This window comes from Oncorhynchus mykiss, chromosome 21 (genome assembly GCF_013265735.2).
Source record: "Oncorhynchus mykiss isolate Arlee chromosome 21, USDA_OmykA_1.1, whole genome shotgun sequence".
NCBI lineage: Eukaryota > Metazoa > Chordata > Actinopteri > Salmoniformes > Salmonidae > Oncorhynchus > Oncorhynchus mykiss.
In genome coordinates this window covers 24,382,534-24,401,116 of record NC_048585.1, presented here as the reverse complement: position 1 = coordinate 24,401,116, position 18,583 = coordinate 24,382,534, and the positions used below count along the sequence as shown (strand labels likewise).

The 18,583-nt window shown below is 42.4% G+C and overlaps 2 protein-coding genes and 2 non-coding genes across 4 annotated transcripts; all 4 read right to left on the bottom strand.

The window, feature by feature from the left end:
* Positions 1-106: 106 nt before the first annotated feature.
* On the bottom strand, positions 107-11,805 carry LOC110500103 (rab GDP dissociation inhibitor beta). The gene is made up of 11 exons (XM_021577270.2): positions 11,647-11,805; positions 4,726-4,833; positions 4,311-4,410; positions 3,796-3,930; positions 3,319-3,517; positions 2,857-2,988; positions 2,470-2,569; positions 2,190-2,361; positions 1,657-1,801; positions 1,516-1,570; positions 107-1,390 (listed from the first exon to the last, which is right to left on the bottom strand). The coding sequence occupies exons 1-11, from the start codon at positions 11,689-11,691 to the stop codon at positions 1,235-1,237; spliced, it is 1,347 nt and encodes a 448-aa protein (XP_021432945.1). The 5' UTR covers positions 11,692-11,805; the 3' UTR covers positions 107-1,234.
* A 4,530-nt stretch (positions 11,806-16,335) lies between these two features.
* LOC110500102 (ankyrin repeat domain-containing protein 16-like) lies at positions 16,336-17,676 on the bottom strand. The gene is made up of 5 exons (XM_021577269.2): positions 17,467-17,676; positions 17,264-17,306; positions 16,973-17,081; positions 16,616-16,777; positions 16,336-16,514 (listed from the first exon to the last, which is right to left on the bottom strand). The coding sequence occupies exons 1-5, from the start codon at positions 17,672-17,674 to the stop codon at positions 16,449-16,451; spliced, it is 588 nt and encodes a 195-aa protein (XP_021432944.2). The 5' UTR covers positions 17,675-17,676; the 3' UTR covers positions 16,336-16,448.
* A 205-nt stretch (positions 17,677-17,881) lies between these two features.
* On the bottom strand, positions 17,882-17,969 carry trnay-gua. The gene is given in 2 exon segments: positions 17,882-17,917; positions 17,933-17,969. It is a non-coding gene; the product is annotated as a tRNA-Tyr (tRNA).
* Positions 17,970-18,492: 523 nt separating this feature from the next.
* Positions 18,493-18,580, bottom strand: trnay-gua. Its single transcript is given in 2 exon segments — positions 18,493-18,528; positions 18,544-18,580. It is a non-coding gene; the product is annotated as a tRNA-Tyr (tRNA).
* Between the last annotated feature and the right edge of the window lie 3 nt (positions 18,581-18,583).

Sequence of the window (18,583 nt, the reverse complement as noted above, 5' to 3'; positions counted from 1 at the left end):
ATTAAAGAGGAAGTTTCAAAGGCAAAGCTCCCAATACTGAAATGACCACAAAAAAAAGCCCATCAGACAGCAATACTCCGACTCACTACTGAATAAGAACAAATACTTTTTTTTCCACAAGTAAATTTTTACTTTGCAGTACAGAAATCATTTGAGCACCATCTTTTTGTATTATTATATATATATATTTTTTTACATTGACATTTAAACAGGGCCCTTGTCATATCAATACTGCCATAGTAGACATTTGGTCATTTTAAAGCAATTAGTCAACTTCACCACAAATACCCAACCTGCTTCAGTCTGCTCGGGTCTGTTCATTTTCAATAGAATACTATTCTTTCCTTTCCTAAGACATTATGGTTTCTCAAGCTGCAAACAGGTCCAGGTAGTTTGCCTTCTTGCTGGACTATACTTGCTTGTTCAGTGGCTTGGCCTAGGTACAGTAAGATGCCTTGCCCGGGGCTGGCTACTAGAGGCTGGAGATGAGCCACTAGGACAAGAAGGCCGATAAATGAAAACAAAAAAAAACAACAACGCCCCCCAATCACAATCGATGGAGTATTTATATTAGCTGGTCACGGAAACAATTAAAAGCTTCCTCTCTCACACATGGTTATCGGTGGTCAAATGAAGCTTTGCTGGCCAAACCCTTTTTTGGTTATGGCCTATAGGAATAGTGCTTCCTTATAACTGGAACAAGCCACGCCATTCACATACCTTCCTCACAACAAAAACACCTGACAAGAAAAATACAACTGATCTGATCACATTTCATGATTCATTTCCCCAATACACTTATGTTTTTACATGTTTGCATTATTTATTTTTAGTTTTTGGACAAAATAAATTTGATCCTCCCACACCGTGGTACTGTTTTCTTTTGATTGATCAATTGATTTGGCATCTGTGGACTAAACGCCCTCATCCAGGAGAGAAAATGATCAGTTTACATTATGAAAAAGAATGTAGGGCGTATGTATACCAATGTTCAGTGCAACAGCTCTCTGAAAGTGATTATAAAAAGCATAACTCCCACCTGGCCCCCTTTTCCAGCGATGCTATATTATAACTTTATATATAGTATGAACTTCCATAATGGGCAAAACATACACTTGGATCATCAGCCAGCCCATTTATCTATATTTTGTATGGTTTTCCTTATTTTTGAAAGATTTCAGTAGTCGGCAGCAAACATCTGATATTCACGAGTGTTGCAGACTCTCTTGTTTCTCTACTGGTCAGCTGCGTCACCGAAGATGTCGTTCTTCTTGCGCTCCATCTCTGCAAAGTCAAATTCTGTACCCGTCATCCTCTTGTAGATGTCCTTGATGTCGTCGCAAGTGGTCTCGAAGTGGGTGGTAGCATCGTAGGTACGGGACATGAAGATCTACGCCAACAATAAGAAAACAATAGATGGTTAAAACACAGGCAAACAATAATAGTATTTTTGTTAACACAAGGTCACTGGATTTGACTGGGTTAAGAAGAAACAAACAGAAGTAATGGACCCACTTGGCTTTCAGCACCCATGTCAGTTGGTGCGTACTGGTCACTGATGCTCACAAACCTGCAGAGAGAAATGACAACGTCAACATGACCTTAGCAAAGACTAGTGGGAGACATCCAACAACAGTTTAGTGATGAGGCTCGTACTTCTGCTCGACAGGCTCCAGCAGGTCCATGGCTGGTTTGACCTCCATCTCAGGGTTGTCCGTCTCCACTGTGGTGCTGACGATGGCCACATACTTCCCCTGTGCTGCCACATTATGAGTATAGGAGATCATGCACACGTAGATATCTGCAAAAAAAAAATTAAAAAAAAGAGATCAGCAAATTCAATATTTCGCTCCTTGTCCGAGTTGGGTGCAATTTGGGGCAGTGATATGGTTACGTCCATACCACCCTTCAAATATTAATTTGATTCACCATCTCACCCTCAGCGGGGTCAGGGATACAGTATCGTTAACCTAGCTTACTTTTCCCCTTAAAATCAGATGTGGGGATCCCCCCTCAGGCGTTCCTTTTACGCCTGCTACGTGATGTTAGAATCATCTTAGTCTTAAGTAGAGTACTTCAAAACTTTTGGGTAGTGGAGTGTGAAGATGGTCTCATGTTCAATTTATAAATCTCATGCATTGTTTCCATAGGGGCCTTGCGTGGTGACCACTTCCTGCAGCAGGGCTCACCGTGCTTCCTGTTGACCTGGTTCTGGGGGATGATGATCTGGCAGGAGTTTGCGTCGCTGGTGTTCTTGATGGGGTGGCTCATGATGCAGATGACCCGGATCACCTGACCGACCTTGGTGCTGCGGTCCATTAGATAGCTGGGATCGCAGATCAGCTGCTTACAGCGGGCGATCTGAGGTGGGGGGGGGGTTAAATATTAGCGCTAAGATTACACATGCCTTCCTCTAGTCCTCAGAGTACGGCCTCTATATAAGCCGGGGAGAAATAACATGATTCTTACCTCTCCCTCAGACTTGACTCCCACTACTTTTCCATCCTCCATGACGATCTCCTCGATGGGCTTGTTCAGCATGTAGGTTCCTCCATAGATAGCACTTAGTCTACAGGAAGGAGATAGGGAACGAGAGGGAGAGATTTTAACTAGAAGCACACGGTTCAGAATTCTATTGTATACTTTCAAGAAATAGCACACTTTGAAAAGACCCATCTAAATTCGAACAGTCCAACAGAAAAACAAAAATAACCATTGCGCATTCTGCTGAACATTGTATTTGGATTCAAACGAGTCAAACCTTAATTTGCATAGTGAAATTCAACAAGCCAAAACACATAAAACAAAGACAGCAAGCCTGAAAATGATAGAGGTCAGAGTTGAGGTGGGCCTTACCTGGCGAACCCTTGGGGCAGCTCCCCCAAGCCGTAGAGGGGGTAGAGGTACGGACTCTTGCCATATCTGGCCAGAGACTCACTGTACAGCTTGATCCTGTTTAGCGAGTCCATGCAAGGCAGGTCCAGGTACCTGAGAGAGAGGGGAGAGACAAGTATGAATACAGTGCTTTCTTTGAATATATAACCAAGTTTCTTGAAAGACTGGAAAATAGAATGACTATCCTTGACACCCTGTGCTTGTGAGGCTACCATGTCATCTAAACGGTATATCATAACGGTGACATTCCAGGTCAGCTTTTTACACAGTCTCAGAATATTGCTATATCCTGAAATCTGATAATCAACGTAGTGCAACTGCAAACAGGATGACCTGGAACTCTTCATGCTTTTTAGTTAACCCAAAAATGTCCGAACACCTTCCATCTCTGGCTCAGCCAATAAGAAGATGCAGGTGACTCACTCGTCTGTCCGGTAGAGGGCGAGGGAGTGTCCTGTGAAGTCGATGACGTCCTGGCCCAGGTCAAACTTCTTGAACACGTCCCTCATCGTCGTCTTGTTGGGGTCCACGCCCTCCATGGTCTTGGGGTCGTTTTCGTCAAAGTTGGCCACGAAAACCAGGAACTTTCTGAAGCGCCGTTTTTCAAACAGCCCCATCAGACCTGTAGGGGAGAGAGTTGTGCTATTCAGGGGTAGCTAATTATCTACATGATTGAGAGCTGAAAAGCAAGACAATGTAGAACCAGGAAGAGTTAATTTGTGAGGAGCTGGGATGACAGTAAGACATTTTGACATGTCATCAATTCACTGTTTTAGACTGCTGTAAGCCGGATGGGTATTAGACTTGATTAAAAGTTAACTCTGCATACAGTAAACCTGAGCTTATCGGACATCAAAACCCAACCTCCTCTATTTCCCATAGTCCCCCTGTACCACTCACTTGATGCCAGGGCCTCGGTCTCGGTGGAGGGCACTTTGTAGATGCTGCCCTTCTTGTAGACGAAGCTGCCTTCAATCACCTTGAAGTCCAGGTAGCGCGTCACCTGTGTGATCAGCAGCATGCGGACCAACTGACCTGCACAGGTGAGACAGACAAATCAGTGTTACCTTTCCCAGACAGGTTAGGAGAATACAGTTCAATCCAATTCAAATCACTTTTACATATACAGCTTCATTCATCTTCAAATTGAAAGTGCTCTCTGTTGCCTCATCCTGTCAATCACATCCAATCATTGCTAGGCAACAGGATCAGTCGCACAGTCAAATACGGCCACGACACAACTACTGAATATTCCAGAATCACATTTTAGGTATTCATCCCTTCTTTGCCGCTGAGACCAAGGATGAATTGTTATATCTAAGGCCCTGAGTTTTTCCTGGTATTGTGACATGGTCAGGAAAACTCCTGGCCCTAGTTAATATAATACATAATAAAAAGTGGTGATTAGTGTTTACCGTTGGCCATGAGGAACTTCGGGATGAGGTCCACATTCCAGTCCCGGCCTTTTCCCATGGACTCCGGTGGGGCGCCTGGGAGACTGAAGCGTTTATACAGCTAAAAGAGAGAAAATATTTAGCCATTTTGTTGAAGCAGCAATTAAGCCAAGAGGAATACAGAGTGCATATGTGTCACCCATTTTTAAGGATATTAAGATTAGTATGACTAGTTCCTTGTTCTCTTCCTCATTCCTCGTTATTCGGATTCATACGGTTACAAACATTGCTGGGAAATGGGTGAGTAGGCATCTTGCCTGTTATCTTGTGTAAGAGAATGGTGCAGTCTTTGTTTACGTCATGTGTGGCCTGTTAAGGTTGGTCTTAGGGGTCAGCGCCTCAGAGGTCAAGCAGTAGAGGTCAGCGGTTGACTTACATCCTCCAGGGGAGTGATGGAGGCACTCTCTGCCCCGTAGTAGGAGTTCCGGTCCATGTGCAGGACCTTCTTCCCCTTCACCGACATGATCCCTGACAGTATGCATTCCTATTGGACGAGAAACAGGAAGGAGAGGGGTTTGAGCATCAGAAATCACTTACACCTGGATAGTGGCCAAAATCGCACAGATCAAACATTTGGAATGATAATTGAATCCTAGATATTGATTTTCATGTTTGAGATTGTATTCATACAACAATATTGCTCGTATCAGTATTTCCAGATACGATTGTTTCATAATGGCAGACGCAGTCACGGTCTCATTACGGCAGAAAATGCACTAAAAGCCTCAGATTTCAAACAGCCAAGATTCAACTAGACAAGGAAACACTTGAGGCTTTGTCGCAGAATGTAGTCAAAGTAATGAATGTGGTCCCTGTCTGGTTTGGCCTTGTCTTTTCAAGCTCTGATAACTGACTGCGTGGCCAGCAACAGTGGACCAGTCCAGCTGCAGGGTCTCTATAATGATAGCTTATGCTAGTGGTCTACCCATGCTTCCCCTCTGCTAGCTGTGTGTGTACTTAAAATGGATTAACACTGATTATATAGTGTAAGCAATCATTTAGCCTAATAAGCAGGAATTTCATAAAAAGATTGATATGACACAACAGACAAACATTAAATCCACTCATGAAACTTCTGGGAGAGTAGACTTAAGGCTGTGACTGAAGATGGCCTCTGGTGTGTGTGCGCGTTTGCCACTTCTGATAAGAGGGCAGTGGAGGAGAGAGGGGCGTGGGTGGGACCAATTCAGTAAGATCTCCAGCCTGGTTAACAGTAGGGAAGGATTCCAGAATGTAGAACACAGAACTCTATTTAACATTCTCTGTCATTCTGGAGTAGAGGCAGGCTGTAGTGGCAGTGTGACCACAAAATAAAGGGTTTCATTTCACACGCTCCATTTAAAAGACGGAATTTAGGCTAGATCAGACAACCAAGCTGCCGATCAGCAGCTTTCTGTTTCTCCCTTTGCAGTACTAGGCTGCAATTCGAGTTCCTCTGTGAAGGCAATAGTTTTCCAAATTGAGTCAAGAATCACGGGCTGCCTGGTACGGCATTCCCAGGCCGGCCAGAGGAAAACGTACGTGGGTGACTGACTCTGGAATTCCACAGTTTTTCAAAGGCTTTAAGATTACGACAGCTGGTTTGTAGAAGCAGCAAACCACTCTGCATCATGTGGTTCCGTGGACTTTATTCAAAAAAAAAGTTCAACTGAAATGCCTCCCGATCCAGAACACTGCTGATAGAGGGATAGCTTCTGCCTACATATTGAATCCGCAATATTTGATCTTACTGTAACAAATCACCCTTGATAAGACCGTGGAATGACTCAGATTGAATATAATGGGGGGAAAAGGTTGTTGTTTGAGGGAGAGGCATATTTTTTAGGCTACATTGTGTTGACAATGACTAATGACACGACAAGCAGGACACCACAGCACAGTGTCATGATTCCACACTCCTGGTGTACACTGCTGCCAGGTCCTACAGAATGCCTTATGTCACAGGAAGTGACACTGCACTGGTGTTGCTATTGCTTTAGTTTCCATCTCCCTAGAGTCAGCCCCACTCAGATCAGGGCAACTTAGGACAGGGCTCCGGTGTACAAAAACAGCACCCCACCCTGTTGTTACCATCATCGTGGGGATACAGTGTCCCTGCCCCATGCTAGCCCTAACCAACCCCTCATCTGGGGCTGGGCAAGTTTAAAGTAAGGACAGTACCATTTTCTCACCACTGCATTTTCAGACCACAGGCCTTAACGTTAGACAAACAGGGACTTTTACTGAGCTAAATGTTTTATTTATATATTTTTTTTTAAAGCACTGACCAGTCAGGTCTCTCAGGGAAAGAAAAATCAATGTCCACTCTCAGAGAGAAGCCTTGATGTCACTCAACGTGAGAATAAAGTGACGCAGGACTGCCTGTGCTGAACATCCGCAGCGGAAGCACGTGCTCATCTCACTGACTGGTAGTCTACCACAAGCACATGAGGAACGTCTGTTTCATAAAAGGCATCTTAGAAAAAGGTTCAGGTAATGCCTTTGATGTTCCATCCATAATGACCAAATTAGCATTTTAGTACCAATTATTACCAAGTATTTACAGATGTATTTATTTTGTGGGAAAGGGGAACCATAAAACATGCCTTGAGGATTTCTGATGAGAGAAAAATACCTCGGCAAATGTCTAAGCAGTTCATATTTTCCTATTCATTTAGGAAGACAATCAATTTGGTTGCATGGTGTAAATTGTCCTCGTTTCTCATCACAGTTCTGTAAATCCATTAAATATACATAGAGGGTGGCAGGTAGCCAAGTGGTTAGAGTGTTAGGCCAGTAAGGGGAAAGGTTGCTGGTTTGATTACCCGAGCCCCCAAGGTGAAAAACCTGTCGATGTGTCAAGGCAGTTAAGCCCAATTTGCTCCAGGGGCGCCGTTCTACTATGGTTGACACTGTTAAACGATACATTTCACTATCCGGGGTGTGACAAAACATTTTTAAGGTGCTGTAACTTCCTGAATAATATATGGCAGTAAATGGATGCCTCCCAGACAAAATTTTGAGTGGCATGGGACTCAGGCAGCCCTGCTGTCTGTAGGCTCTGACATTCTGCTGAGGGTAGCCTAGTCATCACAACCTCAGGCTGAAAGAGAGATCGAAGAGACCAACCCTCAATTCAGGAAGGAAGAATCAAACAAGCAACAAAACACATTGAAGCGAGGGGGGAAACGTCACAGTTAATCTTTAACACAGCGGCCCTATAAAAAGCAGGTGGATTTTTATGATGAGTGACTGAGGCTCACTCTGAAGATGGTCAAGTGTTGGGCGGCTCTCTGAAGTTCAAAAGGCCACAGTGTGTGTCACGCTGGGAACAAGAGTGACTGTGTGCCAGTGCCACCCTGGCTGACATTTCCCCACAACTCCTTCATGTGTGGCTCCAAAAGGTTGGGATCCAATATCTGGACTGCAAGAAGAGTGCATCTGTAATGTCATTGCACACTCTCAGGATCCACACACATTACTAGAACCATCACATCATCTTCCCTAGCTCTAATTGAATGACGCTCAAGGTTGTTAACTAAATCTAATGCCCCCATGTTTCATCTACTACTGCGGCCCTCTATCCTTTTATCAGGAAAAGGGTTAGCTTGGCCAGGACTCAAATTTCATCACATGAATGACATCACATGACAACCAAAAGTATCAAGTGGTGGTGTAAAAGAGGGGCTACAATATTGATGACCATGCCCTCCTGACCCTCATCATTTTAGTAAGGGGACAGATGGACTGCAAGCTGCAGAGGAAGAAGAATACATACAATAAAAGCATATCCCAGAACAGCCAGTTCTCCTTTCCCCACCATGTCTTTCTCAACCACAAAGAGGAACCACATAGACCACAATCAATGTGAGATGCTTAAATAAATGCCAAACAGAACTGGATACTTGTGTTGGGTTATGAGAATATGAAACATACTTATTCATGTCACTGAGGGAGAGAAGGTAATGTATAATATTTACATTATGTTAGAATATGTTATTGTTAGCCATCAGGGATCCCTCTGGGAGGAGAAGAGACCCAGTCTGGTACCAGTCATCATGAAAGCTGTGAGTTGGGGAGGAGTGAGCACTTTGGGCCAGAGGTTAGATCAGATGAAGTGAGGAAGAACAGATATCACAAAGATTCTGGCTAGCAACAGATGCATTGGCAGTTCAGATGTGTAGGGGGAGACTTAGCATAGGAGAAAGGGTTAAATATCAGTGCTTGTGTGAATATGTTTTTGTCTGTTCAGCTGTTCGATCTTTTGGAAAGAATAAACTTGGTTTAAGCCTTCATAGTGTCAGTCGAGTTCTTACTCTGATAATTAGAACCTAACACTTGCTAGGTTTGACCTGCATCAGCTGGACCAATGCCTACCGCTCATATCATATCACTATCATAGTATATGGCGCCAGTTAGGTCTACGTGATGCCTCAGAGCTCTCGTACAACGGTCTGTCTGGATTTTGCAGAACTTAAACTTACCCTGTACTCTCAGTTCCTTTGTGACTGAACCACAAGCATCTGCAGTCTAAAACAACACAGGAGTCACCAACCCAAAAGCCAACACTCTTAGCCAGACTGCCTACCCCTACCACTGACAAACCAAATGCATTCCTGACTGCCACATCCTGTTGGAGTGGACTACACAAAACGTGGCTGCACAGGATTCTGAACGATTTCACAAGATTCCTGGATGGAATATGTTGTGTAATTAGTTTTGTAAACATGGAATGTGACAGTCAGTGTGACTAACAGCAAAGGAACTAGCTGGAACTTTATCAGTGAAAGTATTGCTTTCAAACATTGGCAATGGATTGTTTCCCATGAAACAGTATGATTTTGTCTTCTTGTGTGTGTTCTATTGCTGAACTGTTATTTTTAACAAAACACTCCCCCACGTGAGTCTGACATGCGAGACAGACAGGAAACTGTCAATAGATAATCTGAATGAGGCCTCAGAGTACAGAAAATTCTATCACAAGTCTTTCCTGTCATGCATCAACCGAGTGTTTTACGGCTGAGTAAAGCAGTGGCAACAACATATCGGTCATTTTGGTTCTCTCAATGTTGGCTAGTTAGCTGGCTAGTGGACACAAAGTAATTAGCTAGTACTGCTGAATCAACTTGAGAAAATAGCTGACACAAATCAGGGTTTCCCAAACTCTGTCCTTGGGCTCCCCCTGGGTGCACATTTGGTTTTTGCTATGATTACTTGAGTCAGCTGTGTATTGCAGTTGTGGCTGTTGTTCACTACCCATTCAATTTACAAACACTGAATTAGCTAGCTATTTATACTGAACAAAAATATAAAATGCAACATGAGTGTTAGTCCCTTATTTCATGAGCTGAAATAAAAGATCCCAGAAATGTTCCATACGCATAGCATAAAAAGCTTGTCATATTTTGAGCACATCCTTTTTAGTGAGCATTTCTCCTTTCCCAACATAATCCATTCACCTGACAGGTGTGGCATATCAAGAAGCTGATTAAACAGCATGATCATTACACAGGTGCACCTTGTGCCGGGGACAATAAAAGGCCATTAAAATGTGCAGTTGTCACATAACACAATGCCACAGATGTCTCAAGTTGAGGGAGCGTACTATTGGCATGCTGACTGCAGGAATGTCCACCAGAACTGTTGCAAGATCATTTCTCTACCCTAAGCCACCTCCAATGCCGTTTTAGAGAATTTGGCAGTATGTCCAACCGGCCACCACAGATCTTCCACATCCAGCTTCTTCACCTGCGGGGTTGTCCAAGACCAGCCACCTGTACAACTGATGCAACTAGGGTTTTGCACAAACAAAGAATTTCAGCACTAACTGTCAGAATCCATCTCAGGGAAGCTCATCTGCGTGCTCGTTGTCTTGACCTGACTACAGTTTGGCTTCGGCGGGCAAATGCTCACCTTCGAATGGCTACTGGCACGCTGGAGAAGTGTGCTCTTCAGATGAATCCCGGTGTCAACTGTACCGGGAAGAGGGCAGACGTCAGACAACGTGTATGGCGTCGTGTGGGTGCGCGGTTTGCTGATGTCAACATTGTGAACAGAGTGTCCCATGATGGCGGTGGGGTTATGGTAGGCAGGCATAAGCTACGGCCTATGAACACTATTTAATTTGATCAATGGCAATTTGAGTGCACAACGATACTGTGACGAGATCCTGAGGCGCCTTCATCCACCGCCATCACCTCATGTTTCAGCACAATGCACAGCCGCATTTCGCAAGGATCTGTACACAATTCCTGGAAGCTGAAAATGTCCCAGTTTTCCCATGGCCTGCATACTCACCAGACATCTCACCCATTCCGCATGTTTGGGATGCTCTGGGTCGATGTGTAGGACATGTTCTAGTTGCCGCCAAGATCCAAAAACTTTGCGCAGCCATTGAAGAGTGGGACAACTTTCCACAGGCCACAATTAACAGCATGATCAACTCTATGTGAAGGAGATGTGTCACGCTGCATGAGGCAAATGGTGGTCAAACTAACAGATGCATATCTGTGCTCCCGGTCATGTGAAATCAATAGATTAGGGCCTACTTTATTTATTTCAATTGACTGATTTCCTGTATGAACTATTACTCAGTAAAATCTTTGAAAATGTTGCGTTTATATTTCTGTCCAGTGTACTAACCAACCCATCATAGGTACACCAGTTAGATTAGCGAACTAGTTACACGTTGGCTAGCTAAACTGATACTCGCGGGGAGAATCTCCTCCCCAAAACCATTGCATGTTAAAGATAAATCCAAGCACTCATAAATAAAGCTTCATCCCATGGTGATGTTAACGTTACATAAATTGGTATCCAACTCGAAAATTACACTAGCTTTGTATCACACTCAACATGAGAGCACAGGCACACTTTTTCAAACTAAAAAGGACAATACACTGTCAAACTGGGACACGTTAGCCTAAACAAAGCTGTCATCAGCTACAGTAGCTAGCCAGCTGTCATGCTAGCCATTAGCTACCAATGCCAGCTAGATTTTTCAATTTGATTGATAAACAGCATGCATGAATATGAGACTGAGGCACCACCTTAAAATGACAAACGTATTAGTAGTTACCTAGCTAACTACCGAACGTTAAGTTCATTGAGGAAAAATACTTGTGAATGCAAACATTGTCAGACGTGACCACTGACAGTAGTTAGTTAGCTAGCTAGCTTATTAGGCCCAGCCGATAGTTGAACTACGCTAGCTAGCGCCGTAGCAAAGCTCGACTAAGTGGAATTGAAGGAACATATTCCCTCTGAGCATCGCTAAGATTATTCAAGGAACGAACTGGCATGGTACAATTATTCTTACCGTCAGTCCGGTACCCAGCACGATAACGTCGTATTCTTCATTCATTTTCCCAATAATTTTCTCCTCTTTTCCTGAATAGTGGCCCGAAGAAAATGGAGATCTGCAAAACTGGAGACGAAAGGGGCTGCGGTTCAACGTCAAGCGATTCTGCTTCACTGTAGGGGAGGAGCCTATAATCTGTCAGTAACGGGAACATTTCTCCAATTGCTGGGTATTGATAATGAATCGATTATGTATTTATCAATGGCCATTTCCCTTAATATATTTTTCATAAGAATCGTGATTTTATTAATCTTGTCATTTGTAAAAGTCTACTGTAGCTACCGTACTTCACCACCTGCCTATGCTGAGCATTTTTTTTGTCGGAAGTGTCCTCTTTGTGACATTGTCCTTAGCCACATTATACGGAGTATGTATGTTCTCTCCCGTGTGTGTGTGCTATGCATAGTTCACCTTAGTTCACTAAGTAAGTCTTTTCTGGATGGACTGGATCCAGTCCACGTTGCATCCTCAGTTTGCTTTGGTGAGTCAGTAGGTCAGGTGACAAACCCACACAATCATAACAACATATACTCCCCTAATCCTTTATTTAATCCTTCATATTCCATGCTGCCACGTGGTATTATGTATAACAACATATGCAGTGCCTTCAGAAAATATTCACACTCCTTAACTTTTTCCACATTTTGTTGTGTTGCAGCCTGAATTTAAAGTGGATTAAATTTATATTTTTTTGTCACTGGCCTACACACTACCGAACATTTTACTAATTAATACAAAATAAAACAATTAAATGTCTTGAGTCAATAAGTATTCAACCCCTTTGTTATGGCAAGTCTAAATTATTTCAGGAGTAAAAATGCCCTGAACAAGTCACATAATGAGTTGCAAGGACTCACTCTGTGTGCAATAATATTGTTTCACAAGATTTTTGAATGACTACTTCATCTCTGTCCCTCAGTCAAGCAGTGAATTTCAAACACAGATTCAACCACAAAGACCAGGGATGTTTTCCAATGTCTCGCAAAGGACACCTATTGGTAGGAGAACAATAAAATAAAATAGACATAGAATTTCCCTTTGAGCATGGTGAAGTTATTAATTAAACTGTGGATGGTGTATCAGTACACCCAGTCATTACAAAGAGCCAGCAGCATATCACCCTGCATCCCACTGCTGGCTTGCCTCTGAAGTTAACCAGGCTTGCCTCTGAAGTTAACCAGGCTTAGTCCTGGTCAGTTCCTGGATGGGAGACCAGATGCTGTAGAAGTGGTGTAGTCAGGAGGCACTAAAGTAAAAGTTTGTGATGGAACATTTTATGTTTGTGCTTTTCTAATAACCAATTTCTGTGTTCATGCAAGTGACTGATTGAACGAATCCTCACTATCAGTATCTGCAATTTGGCAGCATGCCCTGAACCTTGTTTTGAGAAAGGGATATCTCAGTTTTAAGGTCTCAGCTTTGAGAAAAGATTCCTCACGAGGTACTGGTCTGTCACATACATGACCCAGTATTGGTCGGTCATATGAATGAAGCAAACGTTAATGATAAATGAATTATGAATGATGAATAAGCTAAATCATGCAAATATAACTTGACTTTGAGTGTCCCTGTAAAGAATTTCCACAACAAAAGTAATTCACTTTTTGTCCTGAATAAAAAAGTGTTATGTTTGGGGCAAATCCAACACAACATATCACTTACTACCACTCTTCATATTTTCAAGCATGGTGGTGGTTGCATCATGTTAAAATAAACAGAATAGAGCTAAGCACAGGAAAAAACCTGGTCCAGTCTGCTTTCCAACAGACACTTGGAGACAAATTCGCCTTTCAGCTGGACAATAACCTAACACACAAGGCCAAATATACATTGGAGTTGCTTACCAAGACAACATTTAATGTTCCTGAGTGGCCTTGTTACAGTTTTGACAGAAATCAGCATGGAAATCTATGGCAAGACTTGAAAATGGCTGTCTAGCAATGATCAATAATTTAAATCTCACGTTTTAACACGACAAAATGTGGAAAAAGTAAAAGAGTGTGAATACTTTCTGAAGGCACTGTATTGGTTTCATCCCCATCAACAAAATCCACACATAAAGAAATGATATAAAGTTATTATTCTGCCATCCAGAATACCATTAATGTCTATCATTTATTGATTCTCCATTCAGACAGTAGTTGATGTCAAATCACATTCAAACACTCTGAGCACGTCTGGTTTTTTGGCAAGCTGTTGAGCAGTAGTGCCCGAGGCATCCACCACGTCTACTAGCCCCAGCTGTAGGAGTGTCCTGACCGCTTCTGCATGCTGTCCTGTACACGCCATATGAAGAGCTGGGGACTCACAGAGAGATACAGGCAGTAGATTCATTAATCAATGTCAGATACTTGCTGGCGCAGAGATCTGCACAGTGCACACACAGGGTAGAGGTCTTCACGGGTCCAACAGACCCAAAATTCCGAGATCCGACCAAGATCTGAGACAAAAATTTGGGTCCTGGGTTGGACCTCTGAATTTTGGGTCTGTCAGGACCCACATTTTTGTCTCCGATCTGGGTCGGATCTGATATAATTTCCACAGGTCTCAGATATGTGCAATTTAAATTGATTTACTGACTAGATCCGTCCTCTGTTAATTTAATGTGTGTGAGGTGATGAAAACTGAACGAGCTTGTAGTTTAGGTTCCAGCTGAAACTGATTACGGCTGCTCCCCTCACATGCGCGAAAGGAGTGAAAGGAGCCTTGGACTAGGCTACTGTTGATTGCTAAGATGGAGAACTTTTCATTAAAGTAAAATGAAAGTTAGAGGAGAAATAGTATAGTGAAAAGAAGGCAACAACAGGAACAAGGGACAAGTTTTAATATTGTAGTGGAGAAAGATGAGAAGAAAGTTGGCTTGGCTAAATGGACTGAGTGCAATTCGCTATTCAGGTTTGGTGCAATTTTTTAACTTGTATTTATTTATTTCGTATTAATTATCATTTGCTTTAGAATTATTAATATTATTGTATATCATTATTTTTGTAGGCCTGTAAAATAATCTAAACCAGTTCTTTAAATATGCAAAAAGTGTTTTGTTTCATTATGTTGAGACATTTTTGTTGGCTAAATTAAGTTAACTGTCTTTTTAAACTTTGTACTCCGTATTTAGTTCAATATAGGTTAAAAGTAGGCCTGTTGTAAAATAAATAGCTTTAGCCTATTGCTGTCATTTGATGGGTAGTTGCTACAATATAGGCCTAGTCTGTTCAAAACGTTTGTAAAGGTTTAAACCAGTTCTTTAAATATGACACAAGTGTTGTTTTTTTGCCAAATGAAGTTCCATCTGACGAGTATAAAGAAATGCATGTCAGTGTTTGGAACATGGCGACAGCATACCTCTATCTTTCTCTCTTGGGCTAGGCCCAAGCTTTTCTTCCTGTATATATCTTTTCATAATATCATACAGTGGACATCTAGGCCTGTATGCATGCAATGCCCTGACACATTTAGCGCTCAAATCTCCAACAGCTAAACGGTGACGTGGACGGTTAATATTTGAGGTCGGTAAAAAACAATTAAAAAAAAATAGGCTTTTAAGTTTTGAATATGCTACCCATCGAAACACAACAAATAGTTTTTTTTGTAATTTGTTATAGGCACTTTTTAAGGACACGTAGGGCCTAACTGTGGATCATTTCGCCAATATCACTATTTTATTGATGGAGCTGGCAGCGCCCAGTCTGAAGTTTCTTTCTCTCTCTCTACTCTCTGATCTGAACAGTTTTTTTGAAAATTACTTTATGCATATCGGATTGGGTGGGAAAGCCCCAGATGCATTTTGGAACGGGGCCAATTTTCTGGACCTGTGATTACCCCTAACACAGGGTGCCCGAGGACAGGATTCAATAACCTGCATTCAAGATCAACTGTACCTGTGACTACAGAGTGTTTTGATTGGTTTGTGGTTTGAGAATTGGATCTAGTGCCAGAACTACTTGCATACGCTAGACAGAAGTTATGTAATTAGAACACATCCTGTTCTCTGTATTATGTCAACTTACATTTCCTGTTTTTCTTGTTGCACAAATTCAGATTTGGCCTCCAAGCAGTTGTTTTGATTAAAGTGTATTGCTACAAGCAAAGTGCAATTATCATAATGTATGATTATATAGCATTTAGCTACAGCTGGGGTTCCCTAACTTTTTCACTCTTCCAGCATTGGGAAACATCCCGCGCCTCCCCTGTGTGCACACGCCATGTCTATTTCTGTGGACACAAGCACTGTTTATGATACAAACTGTTCACACCCCTCTTGTTGGTATAGAGAATTTGGCATGTTTGAAGCTTATTTCGTGCAATTCTACACATGTTGTCAAGGGGCGCAAAGAAAACTTAAAGCTAAAGGTCTTAAAGCTAATTTTCTTGCAATTCTATACATTTTCCCATGTCTAATATGTATTCATGTGATATTTCAGTGAATAAAAATTACAAAAATATCTATGGGCTAAAAAAACGAAATAAAAAAACATGAGCTGACATGGGCTAGTTGATCTGAACATTTCTGACAAGTTATAAATAGCTCTCTAAGGTATGCGAAGACTAACATGACAAGAGGAACTGATGATGCACTACCCAATTTCGAAATTACATCTTGTTCATTCTACTATTACAACTTTCAGTTTAAAGCCAGATTGAGCTCCTTTAAAAATGTTTAAAAATAATAATAATATACTTTTTTGGGGGGGGAGCATGTCTGTTTTTTGGGGGGGAGCATGCCTGCCGACCCCTCACCCCACAGTTTGGGAACCACTTCTCTACAGTACCTGTTCAGTACCTGCTCCTAATGTGAGGAGTGCTTTGATTGTGCCTGTGTGGCCCTCCTGAAAATATAAAATATCAGGCATGATATAATATTATGCACACAATTTGCCTTTATGTACAGCATAGGCCTGATAACAGCCGTTTACAGAATTGAGCTAACCTTGGCAGCGTAGTGCAGGGATGTGAGCTGCATGTCAGTGGCTGTCTGGTTCACGTCCACTCCGAGATCCCTCACTAGGAACTCTAGCGCCTCCTCTTGGGCTGTGACAGCAACATGGTGCACCGACTGGGCCCCCGGGATGTCTGCTGCAGTCGGAGAGGCCTGTGTGACACACGAGAATGCAAGTATATACTGGTCAGTATCTTATCCAATGTCCAGGGGTACTGGAGTGGTTGAGGTGGATTAATTTTCCCAAGGGGACTATGGTGGAATTAAGTGAGATACAGACTAGTTGATTTATCTCAGATATGTTTTGATAGATGGAAATGTTATTTTCCCCCAGAGTCTCCAGTATACCTGATGCTTCTCCAGCAGTAGTTTGGCAACAAATATGTGTCCGTTCCTCACTGCGTCCATAAAGAGAGTGACCCCACAGCTGTCCCTGCCATCCGGAACATAACCACACCTGCAAACAGAGAAGTGAGGGTCAGTTAGCACTACACCCACACACACTTACACATGATCCCATTAACACACAGAGCCTCAACACTGACACTCGAACATGACTTCTCACAAGTACGCAAATCCTCTGAGATATATCCTAATTCATACCTCCTCTCACACACACACAAACATAGACAAACACACCTCTGTACCAAGATGCTGACCACTTCTTCACAGCCGTGCATTGCTGTAGGAACAGAGAATAGACAGAGAAGGGGTAATGAACCAGAAAAAAATGGATATTTTATGCATATTGTTCAAAATACCTGGGAATATGTTTAGACCTGTGACATGTCTGATTTGTTAGCACAGAGATTACATGTCTGATTTGTTAGCACAGAGATTACCTGCAGTGTGCAGAGGAGTCCTCAGCGTTTTACTCTCTGTCCTCCAGACTTCCGGGTTGGCCAGTAGGAGGTGCTGTATGACCGCTGGGTCTCCCTTCCTGCAGGCGATGTGGAAGGAGTTCCAGCCGTCCTTGTTCTTCAGCATATGGGCAGCCTCATGGGACAGTAGTTCCTGGATCATACCCAGGTTCCTCCGGGTGCAGGCCATCATCAGAGGGGTCCTGAAAGTAGAGGTGGGCTACAATGGTGGATCATTTGCACATAATTGTTTTTATTGTGCAATACAATAAATATATATATATTTTTTTGACTCACCGTCCCACGCCAATTTTGTGCAGTATTTAATGATTAGTTATGTGTTGATAATGGTATACAATGCAGGCACGGTGATATTACATGGAACTATTAAAATAATTCCTTCGAGCCGGATTTGAACCAGCGACCTAAGGATCTCAGCAGTCAGCCTCTACAGTCCTCCGCTCTACCAACTGAGCTATCGAAGGGACACGAAAGCTTTAAGAAAAAGCAGGCCGCTAATTCGTTCGGAAACAAGGTAGCAAAACGTTTAGTAGCAAAAAAAGAAGCCTCTCTTATTCGACAAATTCTGGTGGTCCTTCCCCGTTTCGGCCGTTTGCTTCCATTTGCTCTCTAATGAATATGACTCTGGTCATTCAATTCATAAATATGATAAATTGAAAACAGAACTTTAATTGAATCTTAGAACAACTTATTTGTTATTTATGACAAACACACACACACACACAAGGTCACCACTGCTGTTACTATTTAGTGTTACTATATACTTAACTGTTACTATTTATTATTACTATATACTTGAGCTGCTAAACCAAGTTACTTCTCACTTTGTTTATTATATAGTGTACATCTCACAACGAGTTTTATAACTTTTGTCTCTTCTTTTTGTTATTTTTGGACATGGCATTTGATTCTTAATTGATACTGTACTGCATTGTTTAAGGGGAGTTTGCGATTCAGCGTTTATGCATAATGACGACGAAAAAGATTTCCTTCGAGCCGGATTTGAACCAGCGACCTAAGGATTTCAGCATTTAGCCTCTACAGTCCTCCGCTCTACCAACTGAGCTATCGAAGGGGG

Excerpts from the sequence above, each read along its gene's own strand:
- LOC110500103 (XM_021577270.2), bottom strand. The coding sequence starts at position 11,691 with ATGAATGAAGAATACGACGTTATCGTGCTGGGTACCGGACTGACG. Across the intron at positions 2,989-3,318 it reads GCCCTCTACCGGACAGACGA|GTACCTGGACCTGCCTTGCA; the intron begins GTGAGTCACCTG and ends CCTCTCTCTCAG. Across the intron at positions 1,802-2,189 it reads CCAGGTCAACAGGAAGCACG|ATATCTACGTGTGCATGATC; the intron begins GTGAGCCCTGCT and ends TTTTTTTTGCAG.
- LOC110500102 (XM_021577269.2), bottom strand. The coding sequence starts at position 17,674 with ATGGCCTGCACCCGGAGGAACCTGGGTATGATCCAGGAACTACTGTCC. Across the intron at positions 17,307-17,466 it reads GACTCCTCTGCACACTGCAG|CAATGCACGGCTGTGAAGAA; the intron begins GTAATCTCTGTG and ends CTGTTCCTACAG. Across the intron at positions 16,515-16,615 it reads CCCTGCACTACGCTGCCAAG|GAGGGCCACACAGGCACAAT; the intron begins GTTAGCTCAATT and ends TTATATTTTCAG.